This window comes from Chaetodon auriga, chromosome 11 (assembly GCF_051107435.1).
Source record: "Chaetodon auriga isolate fChaAug3 chromosome 11, fChaAug3.hap1, whole genome shotgun sequence".
NCBI lineage: Eukaryota > Metazoa > Chordata > Actinopteri > Chaetodontiformes > Chaetodontidae > Chaetodon > Chaetodon auriga.
The window spans coordinates 1,658,382-1,677,821 of NC_135084.1; the positions used below are offsets into that span (position 1 = coordinate 1,658,382).

A 19,440-nucleotide genomic window follows, 5' to 3' on the forward strand; every position below is an offset into this window, starting at 1 on the left:
TAAATTGTTGCGCTGGCTCAAACGCTAGTTGGTAACCGTGGCAACAGAAACTCAGAACATACGTTATTTCACAGTTTATTTATGACAACGGCAAGACAGTAGACAACATGAGTGATTTTATAGTTTCCTTTAACCACATTCAATGATCAGAGTGAATGGTGGATAATATTTCTTGCAATAAAAATGATTTAGGAAACTATCTGTGGACTTTGAGTCTTTGAAACAAAATTTGGCATCATCCTCTGGACACACACAAGCGGTAAGAGGTGCACTTGTCCTCTGAAACGATACTTTGTATCATGTAACATAACGTTAAGCAATCATGTCACTTCCCTCCACTGATTAGGTCTAATATAACAGTTGCGCCGACCGAGCTGCAGGTTCTGTGGCCAGAGCCGGTTACCTTGGCAACGCGTCACAACGAGCGATATTAAATAGTCCACTCAGCCGCTTCTTGTTAAAAACTTACGATTTTAATGGTAAAAAAAACAACATTAACGTATTAATAATTGATTTAATATTTATTTCTTTCGTAAGTGACCATGGTATAAGCGGGATAATGCCCTTCGAGGTGTCCATTATCAGAAATGAATGGACGACGCGGAGGTGTGAACCGTCCGACGCGAAGCTGTGAAGATATTCACATCAGGTGAATTTGTAAGTTGTATAATAGGCTACATCTCGCGCCTCTTACAAGCGATAGGAGCTGTACGGGCACATCTCTGCACCCCATACGTGTGTTTTTCCCGGGTTAGGAGGGAAGAAGTTATGACGTCGTGACGCAATCAGGACACGCTCCGAAGGCTAGACCGTCCCATTTAACGATAGTTGATGTGGCCGACGGAGGATCCTCCGCAGGACCCAGCCTCCACAGACCGCGTAGGCTGGGTCCTCCGAGGGATGCAGCCCCTGAATTGGGACACACCTAATGTTATGGCTGTGTTCTGGCTGCTCTGATTCTGCCTCTGTGTCTCTCCAGGGCAGGAGCATGGCGGGGGTGGGGCCGATCTCCTCTGAGGTGAGCGGCGGCTGGACACACCTGTCACTAATCTGGGCTCATCAGAACTCCTTTTTAAGCTGGCTTCTCCCACACTCCTGTGCCAGTGTCTCGCCATGGACAAGATCTCCTCGTCCCTGCCACGCTTCTCCAGATTGCTAGTTGTCTCGCTGCATTCTTTGTATTCTTTGTATTCTTGTGTTAGTTCATTTTTGTGCCGGCCTGAGAGCCCTTTTTCCCCTAGACGGTGATTTTCTGTTCTCATACCAGCGGTAGCTTAGTTTTCCTCCAGTTGAGGGTTTTTTGTTCTGTCTGCCTGAGTGCATTATTCCCCCTGTGGAGTTTTTTGTTTTGGCTGTTGAGTTTCCTCCCTCCAGCATTGCTTGTTGGTTTGTTATCTGCCTGAGCTGCATTTTCCCGTTCTGGAGATTTGTGTTGACTGTGTACATGCTTCCTCTCTGCATCCTGGGTCCTTGCCTTCCTTGCCGGCCGCAACAGACAATCCCCTTTATTTGTCACACAGATACATCCATGCACACATGCCATGCACTGGTGAAATTTGTCTTCCGCTTTTAACCCATCCTGGTTGTCCTTCCTCCGCGGCAGACCAGGAGCGGGCCCTTTTGTCACTTCTTGTTTTTAGTGGGGGTATTTTTATGGAGGATACCCCAGGTGAACATGGGGAGAAACTCCACACAGAGCAGCAGTGAGCATGGTGGTGCCCACAGCGAGATTCGGACCTTCTAGCTGTGAGGCGACAGTGTTGCCACCGTGCCACCTAAGATCATTCAATGTGTGCAGCAAAATGTTGGAGATCTTCTACCAGTGCACTTTTATTTGCTGCAGTGTGCTGGGGGAGCAGCATCGGAGTCGGTGACACCAACAGACTGAAGAAACTGATTAGGAAGGCCGGCTCCATTATTGCTTGTAAATTGGAAACCTTTGAAGAGGTGGTGGAGAGGAGGACGCTGGACAGACTGATATCCATCATGGATAACCCTGAACATCCTCTTCACCACCTCGTGGACAGACAGCGGAGCTCATTCTCCAATAGACTGCTTCAGCTCTGCTGTCACAAGGACTGCCTCAGGAAATCATTCCTGCCACGAGCCATCATACTATATAACAGTAATTTAAAGATATCTCAAACCACTACGACTACAAATCTCTAGCAACCCCACAAACTTCAATATTTCAATGTTTACATATTATTTGCACTACTGCAACATTGCATAATACTATTTATTGTTTACATTTATCACTTACAACTTATCACTTACACATATTTTTTCTGGTACATAGTTTATAGCTCTGTCTCTCTCTCTCTCTCTCTCTGTCTCTCTCTCTCTCTCTCTCTCTCTCTCTCTCTCTCTGTCTCTCTTTAAAAACTGCTGTTAATCTTTATATAATATAACACTTAGTTATATTTTATATACTTTACATACTAAGTTATCTTTTAAGATTTAGGGTTAGGGCTATTCTATGTTTATACATTTAGTTATATTTTAAGAATTGCTACTATTTTATGTTTATATACTTAGTTATATTTTTTAAGAACCTTTCGCTTAGTTTTATTCTCATCCTTATTCTTCTTTATTGTATATATTTTGTGTTTATGTGTATGTTTAACCTGCTGCTAACAAAAGAATTTCCCAAATTGGGATCAATAAAGTCAAGTCTAAGTCTCAGTCTAAGTCTAAACTCCCATTCTTGCAGTAGCAGAGTGAGTGAAAAAGAACTTAAACCCCAATTTGTAATTCAAATGGTGTTGCTTATCTCCAGTGGAAAATACATGATCACTAACTTTAGCTCAGTCAAAACATTTTCAACAAATTATGGTTGATCACATTTCAATTCACTATTCTTAATCCTTCTGATTACATTACATCATTAATAACAAAAACAGCAGCTTACTACAGCTTGATATGTTGCAAAAACTCATGTGCAATAGAAGTTCATACTAAGACTTGGTGACAAGTCCTTTTACACAGTTCTTGTGCATCACAGGCTAGCTGGAACTGAGCTGGTGAAACACTACTCCTTAAATAGCCTGGCTGATGAAATGAGGTGGATTCACCAGACTGGCCTCATCACTGTCCAAGGATTCTGTGGGATGTGGTTTCCAGCCTCCTCTTTGACCTTCAACCTCGGGCGCTGGTGGGCTGGTCCATGAACCGGGGTGCCAGGGCATCAGGTTTGATGTTGTTGGACCCGGGTTTGTCGGAGAGAGTAAAATTGAAACATTTATAGAAATGTGCCCACCTGGCTTGACGGGAGTCTGATGAAATCAGGAGAAGAGGATACTGGTTCTTGATAGTGATCTTGTTGGGAGCAGTCCTTCTTTCCCACAAAGAAGAATCCCACCCCTGCAGGTGAGAAAGAGGGGCGAATAAAGCCTGCCACCAGGGAGTCATTAATGTACTCCTCCATCCCCTACCTCTCAGGAACAGACAGGGAGTATAGGCACCCCTTGGGGGGGCTGTAGCAGGGAGGAGGTCAATAGCGCAGTTGTCATGATATTCTGGGGGTACGTTGGAGAGGTCCGGGGCTTCCTGTGATGGAATGACTTTCTGATGGTGGCTGGCCTCCTTTAAGCAGACCTGGTGACATCCTGCACTCCACCCCAAGATGGCACATGTCTCCCAGTCAAAGCGGGGATTGTGTCTTCGCAGCCAAGGATGTCCTAGGATAATGATGGTTACCTGGGAAGGAGGATGCACACCGGATTCGTCTAATGGGTGACTTTGCTAAGACACTTGCTGTATCGGGCCAGGCGAGGGGTTCCAGCTCCAACCCCAACTGATGGGCCAGTCCCAAGTCCATAACACTTGTGTCACCCCCAGAGTCAATGAATGTGGCCAGGGTGTGGGCGGAGCCGGGAAGCAGGAGTTTAGTGTGTGCCTTTTGCTGGACAACAGGACACGAAGTGTCGCACCTCCCTGCAGTAGAGACAGATTTTCCCATTGCCAACGCTGTCTCTCCTCTTGTCTAAGATCGGTGCATCCCAACTGCATGGGCTCCAGATTGTCCACCGGCAGGGATGGTGGCGAGGCGGAACCGGTGGTGGCTGCTGTCTCGGACATTTGGGAGGCACTACAGCAAGTCGACATCAACTCCTGCTTCTACTTGCAGCGAGCCTGGATCCTGGCTTTGATTCGGTTGGCCAGCCCAATGACTCTGTTGAATGAAGATGGAGGATCATACAACATCAACTTTTCCTTGCTATACTCTGTGAGACCATGGAGGAAAGCATCCCAGAGGGCTGCCAGGTTCCAGTCACACGCCCAGGCTTGCATGTAGAAGTCTATGGAGGAATCGGCCACTGAGCAATCCCCCTGCTGTGCGAGATGCCTCCCTGGCGCGGGATCCCTGACCGAACGCTTTGCGAAGTTTGTCAGAGAATGCCTGTAAGGATTTGCATGCCAGGGTGCCTCATTCCCACTCCGTTGTGCACCACAACCAAGCCCTCCCCATAGGCTGGTTGATTTGCTCCGAAGTGAAGGTCAGCTGCTGGAGTGAGAAATAGATGGAGCAGTTGGTAAGAAACACCCCACACATCTCTGGGTCTCCTGTGACGGCTGTGGTCTCGGGTCAGTGTTCTCCTTCCTTTTCTCCCATGTCTGATACTGCACTTTGTTTTTCCACTCTCACTCAGCAGGAGGGAACGGGAGAGAGGTGGACCAATCTACTCGGGGAGCAGACTCATGATTCACACCTGCACCTCATCAGCTATTAACTCAGCTTCTTAAGTCACCTCATGCTCCACTCCTGTGCCGGACTATTCTCTTGGTTTCGTGCCGTACGGAGCTCTCCTGAAAAGATCGCTCGTCTCTCGTCTCGCTCCTCCTGTGTGCTTTTCTGATAGTCTGTTCTCGTCGCTGTGAGTTTTGTCATAGTCGCCTTTAGTTCATATTTTGTAGATAGTCTCCCGGTTGTCCGGTGAGTTTTTTAGTTAGGTTGTTTTGATACTTTTGCTCTTTGATTTTTTCCCTTTTCTCCCGTCTAATGGTGAATTTTCAGTTCCTGTCGCTTATTAGCGTCATTCCCTGGTTCAGGTCATTTTTTGTTTGTACTTTTGAAAAAAAAATTTTGGTTCTACTACGTCTCTGCTCCTGGGTCCTGGCCTTCCTTTTTCACTAGCCTTAACATCTCCATTGTACTGCTCAGGAAATTTTACTCATGGCTCAGATCTCTGAGTTCTGTGGTTCTTCTGGATTCATCTGTTTGCACATTCTCTGAATATTTATTAAATCTATTGAGTTTTTCAGGTCTCCTGTCTTCTCTGTCAGAGTGTGGTATTTGGGGTCCTTAAAAATACCAAATTGTAATATATGCTTCCTTATATTTGTTGGTATATGATGCCATTCTTGATGTACATTTCTCAAGACTGATGTGGTCCTCCTGAGTAGCATCTCTGAACAAGTTTGTGCCCTCAAAGCAGTGCTGCAGAGCTGCTGTAGCTTCAACTGTCAACACCTTTAATGTTTTTTCTCATTGCTTGACCATATAAATCAGCTGGGAATAAGTAGGCAGGTGAAATAAATTATGGCGATAATATGTCAGATGTTTTGTTTAAAGCTTGCTGTGGAGTTCCTTCACACTTAAGCAGAAAAACTATTTTAACATTTTTAGCTTTCTTGTATGTGTGTTTGCTTGCATGCATGTGAGTGCATATGACTCACCTGTCCCAAAGGTTTACACTCCTACACGAGTTGGTGCAGCAACCAGCAGAGATCAGAGCTGCATAAGAAATATTTCATAATTAAATCAATAGAAGCAGTCATGGTCAAACAGCTGTATGGGTATTTGTGTGTGATTTTCAACCACTGGCTGGTGGCTTATAAGCCAGTTTGCTGCTAGTAAATCCAAACACACACAAATGCAGGCACACTCTCACACAGCAAAAGGTGCATCTCCTCACTCTGAACAGCTTCACTGACTGCATGACACGTTCTTTTCTCTTCTGTCAATCCACTGATTCCTGTCATGGATGGGCAGTCACTAGCAACACTTCCAGTTACCCTTCACCCTCTCCTGTCCTTTGTTTTTGTGAGAGTTACCATAGAAAAAACGGGTACTGTCTGAATCTGTTTTGGGTGCAAAATGTATTTTTTCATTCAGGTTAGAGAGGAGTTTCACTTTCAGTGACAGGCCTCCTCTGTGCAATAAGATTATAAAAATGAACTGCCAAAGAGAAAATATGTATCTGCTGTGCTGACATGGTAAAGTGGATGTTTTTTTCCTCCCTTTATTCAGATGCGACCCTTTCTGTATCTCAGCAACACACTTGCAGCTGAAATGTGGCAGTTGGTAGGAACAGAGCCAGCCATGCGAAATACTGGTACTTTCTACCACACATAATTACACTGATAAGAAAAAGAAGCTGTAATGTAAATTTCTGGTGAATTCTGTTCTAATTCAAAATTCAAAATAAGGATGTCTGTTCGGTTTGATAAGGTAAGACAATTTCTTATTACCTGTGAAGCAAACTGGTGAGTGTGTTACACATCACCCAAACATTTCTCTCACTGTCCATGTGCTTACACCTCTGGTTGTGTGTCAGTGGTCTAGCCTGGTACAAACAGACACACACAAGGACAGGCCTCTGGGCAGGTTCACAGCTGTGTGTTCTGCTTTGCTTCAATGCACCTCACTGTGTGTGTCAAAAAAAGTGATGGACAAAGGATGGAAAGGAACGGAGGAAGAGTGTGTCAGGGAGAACAAGAGAGAAAGATAATGTGTATGCATCTGTACATGTTTGTGTTAGTTGTCTAGCTATTGTCTAGATAGTTGTCTGCTATTTCATTTTTTTTTTCTTTTTTTTTGTTGAGGAATAGAGAACAGAAACTAAGGATCTCTTTGAATAAGGCCTTCTGTCTTCCATCAAAGTGTAGACACACACACACAGAGGACGTGAATATGCTGCATCTATTTGAATAAATAACACAAATAGTAGGCTTGGAGCCAACACCTGGACACTTATTTTTTACATGCTTCATCAAAGGTATTTTACAAAGTTGTATGTCCGTGTCAGTGTGGTGTATGTACATGCCTAATGGTCAGTGTACTAGAACATTTGTTCAATCAATATACAAAATGTTCTTGTGTTAAAATAATAGGAAAAAGGGGCTTCTGAGATGAATTGCCAGGAAAGTAGCCTATTTAGTAGACTCAGCCAAAACACAGGATCTCTGATCATACATGCATACAGTCACATATTCCAGAAAGTCAAGCATGCTGACACACATTTACACACATAGTCTGTACTTGGAACACGCCCAGACAAGCTGCCAGGTTCAGGTAAACTTTGCCAGAGGCCTTTGCTGACCTTTCCAACTCTGCCACTGTTTTTTTTTTGTGTGTGTGTGTGTGTGTGTGTGTGTGTGTGTTATTATGCATGTACGGTATGTGTGTGTGTCCCTGATTTTGCTGTACTGTAGCATCCCATAATCCACCAGGCCCTCAGATCAACACTAAATGACTTTCCTGCCATATATTTTCATGGCTTGTCCACCTCTCCCATAAAAAAGATACCTCACTTTACATGTCACAGACAGTAATATAGAACCGGAGTGATTTACTATGGGTAGGACAATATTTTGTGCCTGTCAAACTTTCTCGTGAAATTCAATAACAAGGTTTTAGGTTTGTGAATAGCAAAATCATTAATGCAAAATGTTTTTTTTTTTTTATATATATAGCAGGCAAGCATACAAACAAAAATATCACACATGACAATATAATAACATAACATCAAGCAAAGAACCACAAATGGATATACACAAACAAACAAACAACAAACAACAAAATAAGACAACAAAATAAAATTTAGGAATCCTTCATATATTCAAAAAATAAATTTACAATAGCATCACAAAATAACATATGAAAGAGCATATTTATAATTGTATATAATCCCACTCTTCAATAGAGGGAATTTTTCCCATTTCATATTATGTAGTGCTACTTTGTAGTTATTTGTAGCAATTACTTTTTCCAAAAGAAATTGGCTTCGCAATATATTTTTGAACAAACTTATATTTAGGCTAATTCTAAAATTTTTAATATTAATATTTTACCAAACAAAATAACTGTATTTGTTATCTGGGGACAATTTTCATCCAAATCTCCCAACATAATATTTAGCGGTATAAATTAAAAGCAGATATCCAATGTCCTTAGCCAGTTTTGGATTTTGGTCCACAAACTTAGGGACAATAAAAAAATAAATGCATCTGGTCTTCCTTTTCTCATTACAAAATCTACATAATGGTGACTCTAGAATATCAAACGTATTAAGTTGCTTTTTAGTAGCAGTAACTTTATAAAAATCTTCAGTTGAAAAATTCTACAGTAAGAATCAATTGTTGTTTCATAAATTGTTCAAAAAAAATGTTTCCAAGGTTTCAAAATATTAAATTTTTCTGCAAAATTTATCATATGAAACAAAATCACTAGAACTATCGAGTATATCATTTACAAAAACAATTCCATTTTTCCAAAATGTTTCCCATAAAACAGGCTTGTCATCTATTAATATCTTCTGAATTCATCTATATTACTTGATTTTGAATATCCTCTGGGGTGTCCGGAGGATGATACTGGAAACTCAGCCAAGTCTTTAGTACATCTTTAAAAAATGGTGAAAGGTTCACTAATATACCTTTAAATAACAAATCAAAATGGTAACGGCTCTGACTGGATACCAAGATGCCACCAAGAGTCAAACCAACAATCTAAGAGAAGAAGTAGAAGACATAAAAAGATCTTTGAACTTTATGTCAGAGGAAAAAACAAACATCTCCAAACAACAAAAAGTGATTATGAATCTGATGGAAGAAATAAAAGAATTAAAAAGACAAAATGCTGAAAAGGACAAAACAATATCCATGCTGGAAGGCTGTGTGGCAGACCTGGAACAATATTCCAGGATGAACAACCTGATTGTCAGCGGCCTGGACATAAAGCCCCAGTCATACGCCAGGGCAGCAGCAAGAGAGGGAGAGGTCACTGAGGCTAATCAGGACTCCCTGGAGCAGCAGGTGATCATATTCCTGGACAGCAAGGGGATAACTCTGGACAGAAAAGACATAGAGGCCTGTCACCCTCTCCCCCGAAGAGACAAAAATGTCAAACCTTCCATAATTATGCATCTTGTGAGCAGAAAACAAAAGACTGCACTACTCAAACAGGGGAAGAAACTGAAAGGATCAAACGTCTACCTGAACGAACACTTAACAAAGAAAAACTCAGACATTGCCAGACAAGCACGCATCCTACAAAAAGAGAACTGGATTCAAGCAACTTGGACATCCAACTGCAAAGTATTTACAAAACTTAACGGATCACCAGAGGAAGCCAAAGTGCTGGCCATCAAAGACATCACAGAGCTGGACAAGTACACGAAATGACAACTCATGGAAAAGTAACTGGAACGGTCACCTCGGACACTAATAACCCATGACAAGCCCTGACATAAACCAGTCATCTCCGATTGGAGATATGACGCTACACCAAGCAAAGATCACTGAATATGAGACACTTAGACTGAAAACATTTGAATACACTGAACACAGAGACTATGATATTGAAAACGATATTGAGCCCGAGAACAACTGCTTTATAAACACACAGAGCCAGAGCAAATATTACACTGAAGAACAGTTTAGCAAAAAGTTTACAAAGGAAAGAGAAATTTCAATCATACATTTCAACAGCAGAAGCTTAAACTCAAACCTGTCAAAAATCAAACATTGTCTAAACCAGGTAAAGAACAAATTTATAGTAATAGCAATCTCTGAAACCTGGCTAAGTGAAGAACAAACAGCCTTGGTAGAAACAGAAGGATATGAGATGTATTATATGAACAGAAAACAGAAAAAGGGCGGAGGAGTTGCTGTATACATTGAAAAAACATACAGAAGTAAAACTATTAAAACATGTCTGAAGCAATAAGCAACATAATGGAACGTATCACTAAAATAGAAACAGAGAAATCAAAAAATATACTGATAAGCTGTGTATACAGAACACCAGGATCATGTGTTGAAGTATTTAAAGAAAAGCTACTGAGTATATATGAGAAAATAAATAAAAACAAATTGTTTTTTGCATGCGGTGATTTCAATATTGATTTGTTAAACCCACAAGAAAACAATAACACTAAGGAATTGATTAACTCAATGTACAGTATGAGCCTTTATCCATTAATAACACGCCCAACCAGGATAACCACCCATAGTGCGACACTAATAGACAACATCTTCACTAATGGAATCGATGAGAAAATAATGAGTGGAATAATAATTAAAGACACGAGTAATCATTTGCCAGCGTTTGCAACTATCCAGAGCTACACAGGAACAAACAAAGAAAATACAAAATATAAGACAATAAGACAAAGAACTGATGGCTCTCTACGAAACAAATTGTCCTCTAGTAAAGAAACAAGTGAAACACAAACTTGCAAAAAAGCCGTGGTTAACTAAAGGTATATTAAATGCATGCCAGAAGAAAAATGCATTATATAAAGAATTTCTCAAGAAAAGAACGAAAGAAGCAGAAACAAAATACAAGACCTATAAAAATAAACTAACAACAAGTAGCAAAAGGAGCACTACAGTAATTTACTAGAGGACAATAAAAACAACATAAAAAATACATGGAAGGTATTGAATGACATTATAAAAATAAGAAAAAGCAAAAATGGATACCCAAATTACTTCATAACCAAAAACAACATAACTAGTAATGACACAACTGAAATTGTAAATGAGTTTAATGAGTTCTTTGTTGGTGTCGGTCCTGGTCTAGCTGGAGAGATTGCAAACACCGGAAATATGAATGTAGTGGAAAGTAAAACTTTGAATGCAAGTGAATCTATGTTTCTAAAGGGAACCAACGAAAAAGAAATTATCGACATTGTAAACAAGAAGTCAACAGACTGCAATGATTTTGATATGTTGTTGGTTAAAGATATCATTGAGTGTGTGATGAAACCCCTTACATAGTTGCAGCGAAGAAATGAAATCTGCAGACCACTAAATAAGTTCAAACAAATTTTTATAAACCACATTCTGAATGGATACAAGAGAGAAACGGAAACAGAATGTGCCTTTTTTTCTGGTACATTTCTTTTCTTCTGTGCTGTTCTCCTACACATGCTCTGACTGATTAAATTATATTAACACAACAATAAAGGGGTAGGACTAGATAAGTTTTATTAACTTCATCCTGCACCCTTTCGAACAAGGCATGATCTATGTTGCTACACGGCTGTCTCCTTAATTGTTTTGTTTTTTTGTCAAAGCACATTGTATATTTTATTTATTTTGTTTTTCTTTCAACCTGTTCGAATAAACAAATAATAATAATAAAAAAGTTCATTGCTGCAATGTTTTTTAAATTCAAGCCACCATTTTCATATGAATTATAAATATATTGTCTTTTAATTTTATCTGGCGTATTATTCCAAAGGAACTTGAAAATTTTTTTCTTAAAAAGTTTTAAAGAAGGATGTCTCAGGTGAAGGAAGTGCCATTAGGAGATAAATGAACTGAGGAATTACAAGAGTGTTAATCAATGTAACCTTTCCTTGTAAGGTCAACAACCTTCCTTTCCAAGGTTGTAAAACTTTTTCACTTTTCTCCAATTTTCTATCCTAATTTATCTTAACTAAATCTTTCGGATTATCTGGAATATGAATTCTCAAAACATCTCCTGAACCATTACACCATTTAACTGGAGCTTGGCACTGTAAACCAAAATCTGTACTTCTCAATGACCCTATTCTCATAATAGTACATTTACCAAAATTCGGCATTAGTCCAGACAATTTTGAAAAAAGATTTGAATCGAGTATGAGGGCATCCAATGAAGATTTTTCACGCTGCATCATCCACATATAATGTCAACTTTGTTTCTATAACATTTGGTTTTAATCCTGTGATACATGAGTTACTTCTGATTTTAATAACAAGAATTTCAATACATAATAAGAACAATACATAATAACCCTCCTTGAACCGCCACCTTATCGTGGTGGAGGAGTTTGAGTACCCGAATGATCCTAGAGGCTATGTTGTCCGGGGCTTAATGCCCCTGGTAGGGTCTCCCAAGGCAAACAGGTTCTAGGTGACGGGTCAGACTAAGAGCGGTTCAAAAAGCCCTTATGGATAGAAATAAAACAAGGACGTTCACGTCGCCCGGATTGGCGTCACCGGGGCCCCACCCTGGAGCCAGGCCTGGGGTTGGGGCTCGCAGGCGAGCGCCTGGTGGCCGGGTCTTTGCCCACGGGACCCGGCCGGGCTCAGCCCGAAGGAGCGACGTGGGCCCGCCTTCCCGTAGGCCCACCACCCGCAGGAAGGACCAGAAGGGGCCGGTGCTTTGTGTTTTGGGTGGCAGTCGTGGGCTGGGGGCCCCGACGACCCAAACCCTGGACAACGACTCTGGCTATGGGGACATGGAATGTCACCTCGCTGGGGGGAAGGAGCCGGAGCTAGTGCGGGAGGTTGAGCGGTACCGACTAGAGATAGTCGGACTCACCTCCACGCACAGTTCGGGCTCTGGAACCCAACTCCTTGAGAGAGGCTGGACTCTCTTCTACTCTGGAGTTGCCCGCGGTGAGAGGCGGCGAGCTGGTGTGGGCTTGCTTATAGCCCCCCAGCTCAGCCGTCATGTGTTGGAGTTCTCCCCGCTGAGCGAGAGGGTCGCTTCCCTGCGCCTTCGGGTCGGGGATAGGTCTCTCACTGTTGTTTCGGCCTATGGGCCAAACAGCAGTGCAGAGTACCCGGCCTTCTTGGAGTCCTTGGGAGGGGTACTGGAAAGTGCTCCAACCGGGGACTCCATCGTTCTGCTGGGGGACTTCAATGCCCACGTGGGTAGCGACAGTGATACCTGGAGGGGCGTGATTGGGAGGAACGGCCTCCCCAATCTGAACCCGAGTGGTGTTCTGTTGTTAGACTTCTGTGCTAGTCATAGTTTGTCAATAACGAACACCATGTTCAAGCATAAGGGTGTCCATCAGTGCACGTGGCACCAGGACACCCTAGGTCGGAGGTCAATGATCGACTTTGTAGTCGTATCATCTGACCTTCGGCGGTATGTCTTGGACACTCGGGTGAAGAGAGGGGCTGAGCTGTCAACTGATCACCACCTGGTGGTGAGTTGGATCCGCTGGCAGGGGAGGAAGCGGGACAGACTTGGCAGACCCAAACGTATTGTGAGGGTCTGTTGGGAACGTCTGGCGGAACCCGCTGTCAGGGAGGTCTTCAACTCCCACCTCCGGGAGAGCTTCGACCAGATTCCGAGGGAGGTTGGAGACATTGAGTCTGAATGGACCATGTTCTCCACTTCCATTGTTGATGCAGCCGTCCATAGCTGTGGCCGTAAAGTCGCCGGTGCCTGTCGTGGCGGCAATCCCCGAACCCGGTGGTGGACACCGGAAGTAAGGGATGCCGTCAAGCTGAAGAAGGAGTCCTATCGGGCTTGGTTGGCTCATAGGACTCCTGAGGCAGCTGACGGGTACCGGCAGGCTAAGCGGGCAGCAGCTCGGGCGGTTGTAGAAGCAAAAACTCGGGTCTGGGAGGAGTTCGGGGAGGCCATGGAGGAGGACTACCGGTCGGCCTCGAAGAAATTCTGGCAAACCGTTCGGCGCCTTAGGAGGGGGAAGCAGCTCTCCATTAATACTGTTTACAGTGGAGGTGGGGAGCTGCTGACCTCGACTGGGGATATTGTCGGGCGGTGGAAGGAATACTTCGAGGATCTCCTCAATCCCACTGTCATGTCTTCTGCAGAGGAAGCAGAGACTGGGGACTTGGAGGTCGATTCGTCCATCACCCGGGCTGAAGTCACTGAGGTAGTCTGCAAGCGCCTCGGTGGCAGAGCTCCGGGGGTGGACGAGATCCGCCCTGAGTACCTCAAGTCACTGGATGTTGCAGGGCTGTCCTGGTTGACACGCCTCTGCAACATCGCATGGCAGTCGGGGACGGTGCCTTTGGACTGGCAGACCGGGGTGGTGGTCCCTCTGTTTAAAAAGGGGGACCGGAGGGTGTGTTCCAACTATCGGGGGATCACACTCCTCAGCCTCCCTGGGAAAGTCTATTCCAGGGTACTGGAGAGGAGAATCCGGCCGATAGTCGAACCTCGGATTCAGGAGGAACAATGCGGTTTTCGTCCCGGCCGTGGAACACTGGACCAGCTCTATACCCTCCACAGGGTGCTTGAGGGTTCATGGGAGTTTGCCCAACCAGTCCACATGTGTTTTGTGGACTTGGAGAAGGCATTCGACCGTGTCCCTCGCGTCATTCTGTGGGAGGTGCTCCGGGAGTATGGGGTTGCAGGCCCTCTGTTGAGGGCTGTGCAGTCCCTGTACAACCGGAGCAGGAGCTTGGTCCGCATTGCCGGCAGTAAGTCGGACCTGTTCCCGGTGCATGTTGGACTCCGCCAGGGCTGCCCTTTGTCACCGGTTCTGTTCATTATTTTTATGGACAGAATTTCTAGGCGCAGCCAGGGACCGGAGGGGGTTCGGTTCGGGAGCCGGCAGATTTCGTCTCTGCTTTTTGCGGATGATGTTGTCTTGTTGGCTCCATCGAGCCAGGACCTTCAGCGTGCACTGGGACGGTTCGCAGCCGAGTGTGAAGCAGCTGGGATGAGAGTCAGCACCTCCAAGTCCGAGGCCATGGTTCTCGACCGGAAAAAGGTGGCTTGCTCCCTCCGGGTTGGGGGAGAGATCCTGCCTCAAGTGGAGGAGTTTAAGTATCTTGGGATCTTGTTCACGAGTGAGGGAAGAATGGAGCGTGAGATTGACAGGCGGATCGGTGCAGCGGCAGCAGTAATGCGGTCGCTGTATCGGTCCGTCGTGGTGAAGAAGGAGCTGAGCCGAAAGGCGAAGCTCTCGATTTACCGGTCAATCTACGTTCCTACCCTCACCTATGGTCATGAACTTTGGGTCATGACCGAAAGAACGAGGTCCCGGATACAAGCGGCTGAAATGAGTTTCCTCCGCAGGGTGGCGGGGCACTCCCTTAGAGATAGGGTGAGGAGCTCTGTCACCCGGGAGGAGCTCAGAGTAGAGTCGCTGCTCCTCCACATCGAGAGGAGTCAGCTGAGGTGGCTCGGGCATCTGTTCCGGATGCCCCCTGGACGCCTCCCTAGGGAGGTGTTCCAGGCATGCCCCACCGGGAGGAGGCCCCGGGGAAGACCCAGGACACGCTGGAGTGACTATGTCGCTCGGCTGGCCTGGGAACGCCTCGGGGTCCCTCCGGAGGAGCTGGAGGAAGTGTCCGGGGAGAGGGAAGTTTGGGCGTCCCTGCTCAGACTGCTGCCCCCGCGACCCGGCCCCGGATAAGCGGGTGGGAATGGATGGATGGAATAAGAACAGGTATGGAGACAATGGGCACCCTTGACGTATGCCTCTAGACGGAGTAAAACTATTAGATAAGTATCCATTGTTTATTATTTTACTGTTGGGTTGATTGTGCATGACCTTCACCCATTTAATACGAGTTTCCCCAAAATTAGAAAAAATTGTAGAGATTTTTGAATAAAATCCCATCTTACTTTATCAAAGGCCTTTTCAAAATCAGCAATAAATAAAATTCCAGATTTTTGTTTGCTATCATAATAATCTATTGTATCAAGAAGATGCCGTATGTTGTCACCGATAAAACACCCTTTTATGAACCCTGTCTGATTATAATTCATTATATCGACAATTATTCTTTTTATTCTCAATGCAACACATTTAGAAAGGATACAGGTATCACAGCAAAGGAGCGTCAGTGGTCTCCAGTGGTTCATATATAGAGGATCTTGTACTGCCCTTGTGAATCTTGTTTTAAAAGTAATGTTATAATGCCCTCTTTCTCTGTACTCGATAATATACCTTGAACAAAGGAGTAATTAAAGGAGGCCATGAGGGGTTTTTTAATTTCTTTACAGAAAGTCTTGTAAACCTCAATAGGAATACAATCAATCCCAGGTGACTTACCGGGGAAAAAAAATTAATGGCATCCAGTAACTCCTCTATTATTTCACCTTCGCAACTCAATTGCTGCTGCACTGAAAGTATCTGATCACAGTTTACCAGAATAAATAAATCAATATCAGAGACATTAAGAGACTCTGGTTCATTTTCAAAAGAATATATGGCTTCGAAATAATCCATCTCCTCACACAATATTTCCTGAGGAGATGTTAAAATAACACAATTTGTGGCATACAAATTCATATTTTTTTTTGTGTGTGACAAAATTACTTTTAATCTTAAAAAATGAGCAGTACACTTCTCCCCTTTTTCCATCCAAGTAGCACGAGATCTATTGATGATACCATTTACACGCTCAGAATATAAATTTCCAATTGCTAATTTTTAAGTAAATAAGTTATTTCTACAGAGGGAGTCCAACTTTTTATTCAGTTCATTTATCTCTTCGATTAAGCTCCTCTCCTTTATTAATTTTTTTAAAGTTTTTTTTTTGTATCCATGACCCCATCTTAATAGCATGACCTCTGAAAGCACACTTAAAGGCCTCCCAGATGTTATGTGGGTCACATGAATTTTCATTAGTTTCAAAAAATTCTCTAATAAAACTTTTGTTTTTTGATAAACATGGAGTCATTTAGAAGCGACAGGTTGAATTTCCAGTAACCACGCCCCCAAGGATGTTCAGCGGTAGGAATTTGAATCATTACAATAGCATGGTCAGATCTTAAACGATGACCAATAATACATTTTGACACCTTAGATGCAAGAGAAAAGGAAGTAAGGAAATAATCTACACTGTAAACCTGAATGCTCAAAATAATTAATTGGAATAAGTAGTGTAAACTTAAAAAGTTCTTAAAAGTTGTACTTAAAATTGTTGAGTGAGGGTAACATTTTCCTTCTTTTTAAGTTTTTCAAACTTGTTATTTTTAATTAATAGTAACTTGTTTGAAGGTTATGTAACTGCTACTTAAAATAATTAACTCACAGGTACTTAAAACTCAGTGGATTAAACATGAATTTACGTCTGATTTTGAAAGAACTAATCAATAAATCAAATCAAGAATAAATTAAGAGTGAATCAATTGCATGATAGATTTGTATTATTATACACTGTGTGTATGTATATATGAATTATCTCTCTCTCTCTCTCTCTCACACACACACACACACACACACACACACACACGCACACGCACACACACAGGAAGTGCTTTTATTTTGTACCATTTGCGTGCACTTCCGCTTCAGACAGCAGACCCGAGGAGAAGAGCAGGAGTTGCAATCGTTGTACATTAACCCTCAGCTCTGTGCCATTGCGTTAAATGTAAGTAGTCAACATAAAACTTGCTTGAATGTTTCTTTCTGAAAGTTCAATATGTTTTTAAGATGGACATGGTGAGTAACGTTAGCCCTGTAGCAAGCTCGTGTGAAAACACTGCCTGAGGCTGTACTTAGATTTATATTTGTTATTTGCAGTATGTCTGACTGTTAATCTAGACGATAAAACAAAGTTAAATGTGTTGAATGAAAGCAGACGCTAACTCTAGCACCACACATTGTGTCCAGGCTATCTCAAAGTTATTCTCTGTGAGTTAAATTAGCTGATTAAATAAAATTGATTTTTTTTTTTTTGTTTGTGAGTATATGAACCAGCCCAACTTTCTACAAAGTTTCAAGGGGTGTTTTTGGTTTACTGTTCACCACAGACAGGCGATAACTCTGTCTAAATTTTGCAGACTAACTCAGATCTAGCTTGTGAAGCACAATGTTTCTTTTCTCTGTACTGATCATGACTCCTGGTAATGTAGAGCATCTTCGATCCTACAAGCTGTTATCCACACTGGGAAGCCTGTCTATCCACCTCCAATCTGACTTCAATGATCCAACCCCACTCTCTGCATACAAGATCAATGGCTTGCTTGTTGACTCCCAAGAGATTCATACAAGTAAGACAAAATTAAGACCACTTTATGGTAAGTAATTCTTCATCATCAAATCATTAATTAATTGTACATTTATTTGAAAATGTGCTCAGTATAATCAGTCATTATATACAACATACACAATCTACATTTTTTGTGACACATTCTAAAGAACATTCTACGATGCATTAAAGGCAGATTAATATAACTGGCTAGTGTTGTCACAATACCAACATTTTGGTATCGATACTGGTACCAAAATGTATTTCGATACTTTTCGATACTTTCGATACTTTTCCAAATAAAAAGAAAACACAATACCGCAGTACCACAGTACCGAAAGTTGCAAATAAATTTTATATTGCAAGTTAGACAGTGTGCAGGAGTCCTTTTGCTTCTTTTTGGTCTTCTCTCTCCAATGCACCCGTCCTGTTTCAATAGATGTGCGAAGTGATTTCCTTTGAGATAGAGAACCTAAAAAAATATTTTCATTAGATACAGCCTGTCTTAAGTAGGACCAATGTCTTTAAATTGTATGTTACTATGCTGTAGTCTTTATAACATATTAAATGGCTACATGTGTATGTAAAAGTTTGTTACTTCATAAAGATCATGCATGTGTGCATTTACAGCTCTGGAAAACAAAATGAAGGGACCACTTCAAATTTATCATAAATCAGCATCTACATGTATGGCAAAAAGTTTAAAAAATCACTGTGAGAATATCAATATAATATAATAAAATAATATAAATAGGCTATTTAAACCAGAGAAAGTGGTAGCTAATAGCAATGCAGCTTTAATTTTTTTCCAGAGCTACTTTTGTGGAGAGTGAAGGGGGCTGGTGTTGCTTGCTTGTAGCACTGGATGTGGCTTTTTTCACGGGTATATAAGTTATTACCTGTCATGCTTGTCCTTAAGGTGTTTTGCCAAGTTGGAAGTATTTCCACCCTTGGCCAGACATGTTTTCAAACACCGTTTACACAGTGGTGCTTCGGTTTTCATTGCTTCGCCGTGCTCATTTGTTTTAAACCCGAAGTAAGTCCATATGGCACTTCGCGCACCTGGTTTATTAACGAGCTGCGGCGCGGTGAAGGTTGCGGCAGCTGCCATTCTCTCCCTGCTCCTATCTCTCTCTCTCTTTCTCTCCTAGACCCCGTTTATACGAAGACGATTGCGAATAAAAGCGACAAAATATTTTATCAGAAGTGCCTTTCGTTTACACGGCGACAGCGCCGTCGAGGTCTGAAACCGCAAAAATCTGAAGACGCCTCCCAGAGTGCAGAGTTTTGAAGACGACTCGGGTTGTGTCTCCGTCTAAACGGCAAGAAGCGCAAAACCACGTCGCGTCACGTCGCATAGCAACTACACCTTACGTCACACTCAACGCGCCAAGCCGGTAAAACAACAACAAACAATAGCTAGGTGTGTCCCAATTCAGGGGCTGCATCCTTCGGAGGACCCAGCCTACGCGGTCTGTGGAGGCTGGGTCCTGCGGAGGATCCTCCGTCGGCCGCATCAACTATCGTTAA

The 19,440-nt window shown here is 42.8% G+C and overlaps 1 protein-coding gene across 6 annotated transcripts in view; it reads right to left on the bottom strand.

Moving 5' to 3' along the window:
- Positions 1-19,440, bottom strand: part of LOC143328690 (coiled-coil domain-containing protein 85B-like) — a 76,052-nt gene that overhangs the window by 13,143 nt on the left and 43,469 nt on the right. For 3 of the 6 annotated variants that reach the window (XR_013077838.1, XM_076743975.1, XM_076743973.1), the window contains one exon: positions 5,680-5,737. The exons of 2 other annotated variants lie outside the window; for them this stretch is intronic. Coding sequence is in view for 3 of the 4 variants with exons in the window: in XM_076743975.1 (XP_076600090.1) it covers positions 5,680-5,737 (58 nt within the window). In the remaining variant the exon portion in view is untranslated. Of the gene's footprint in view, positions 1-5,679; positions 5,738-19,440 lie in introns of those variants that run through there. One more of the 6 variants, XM_076743979.1, reaches the window with a different exon arrangement.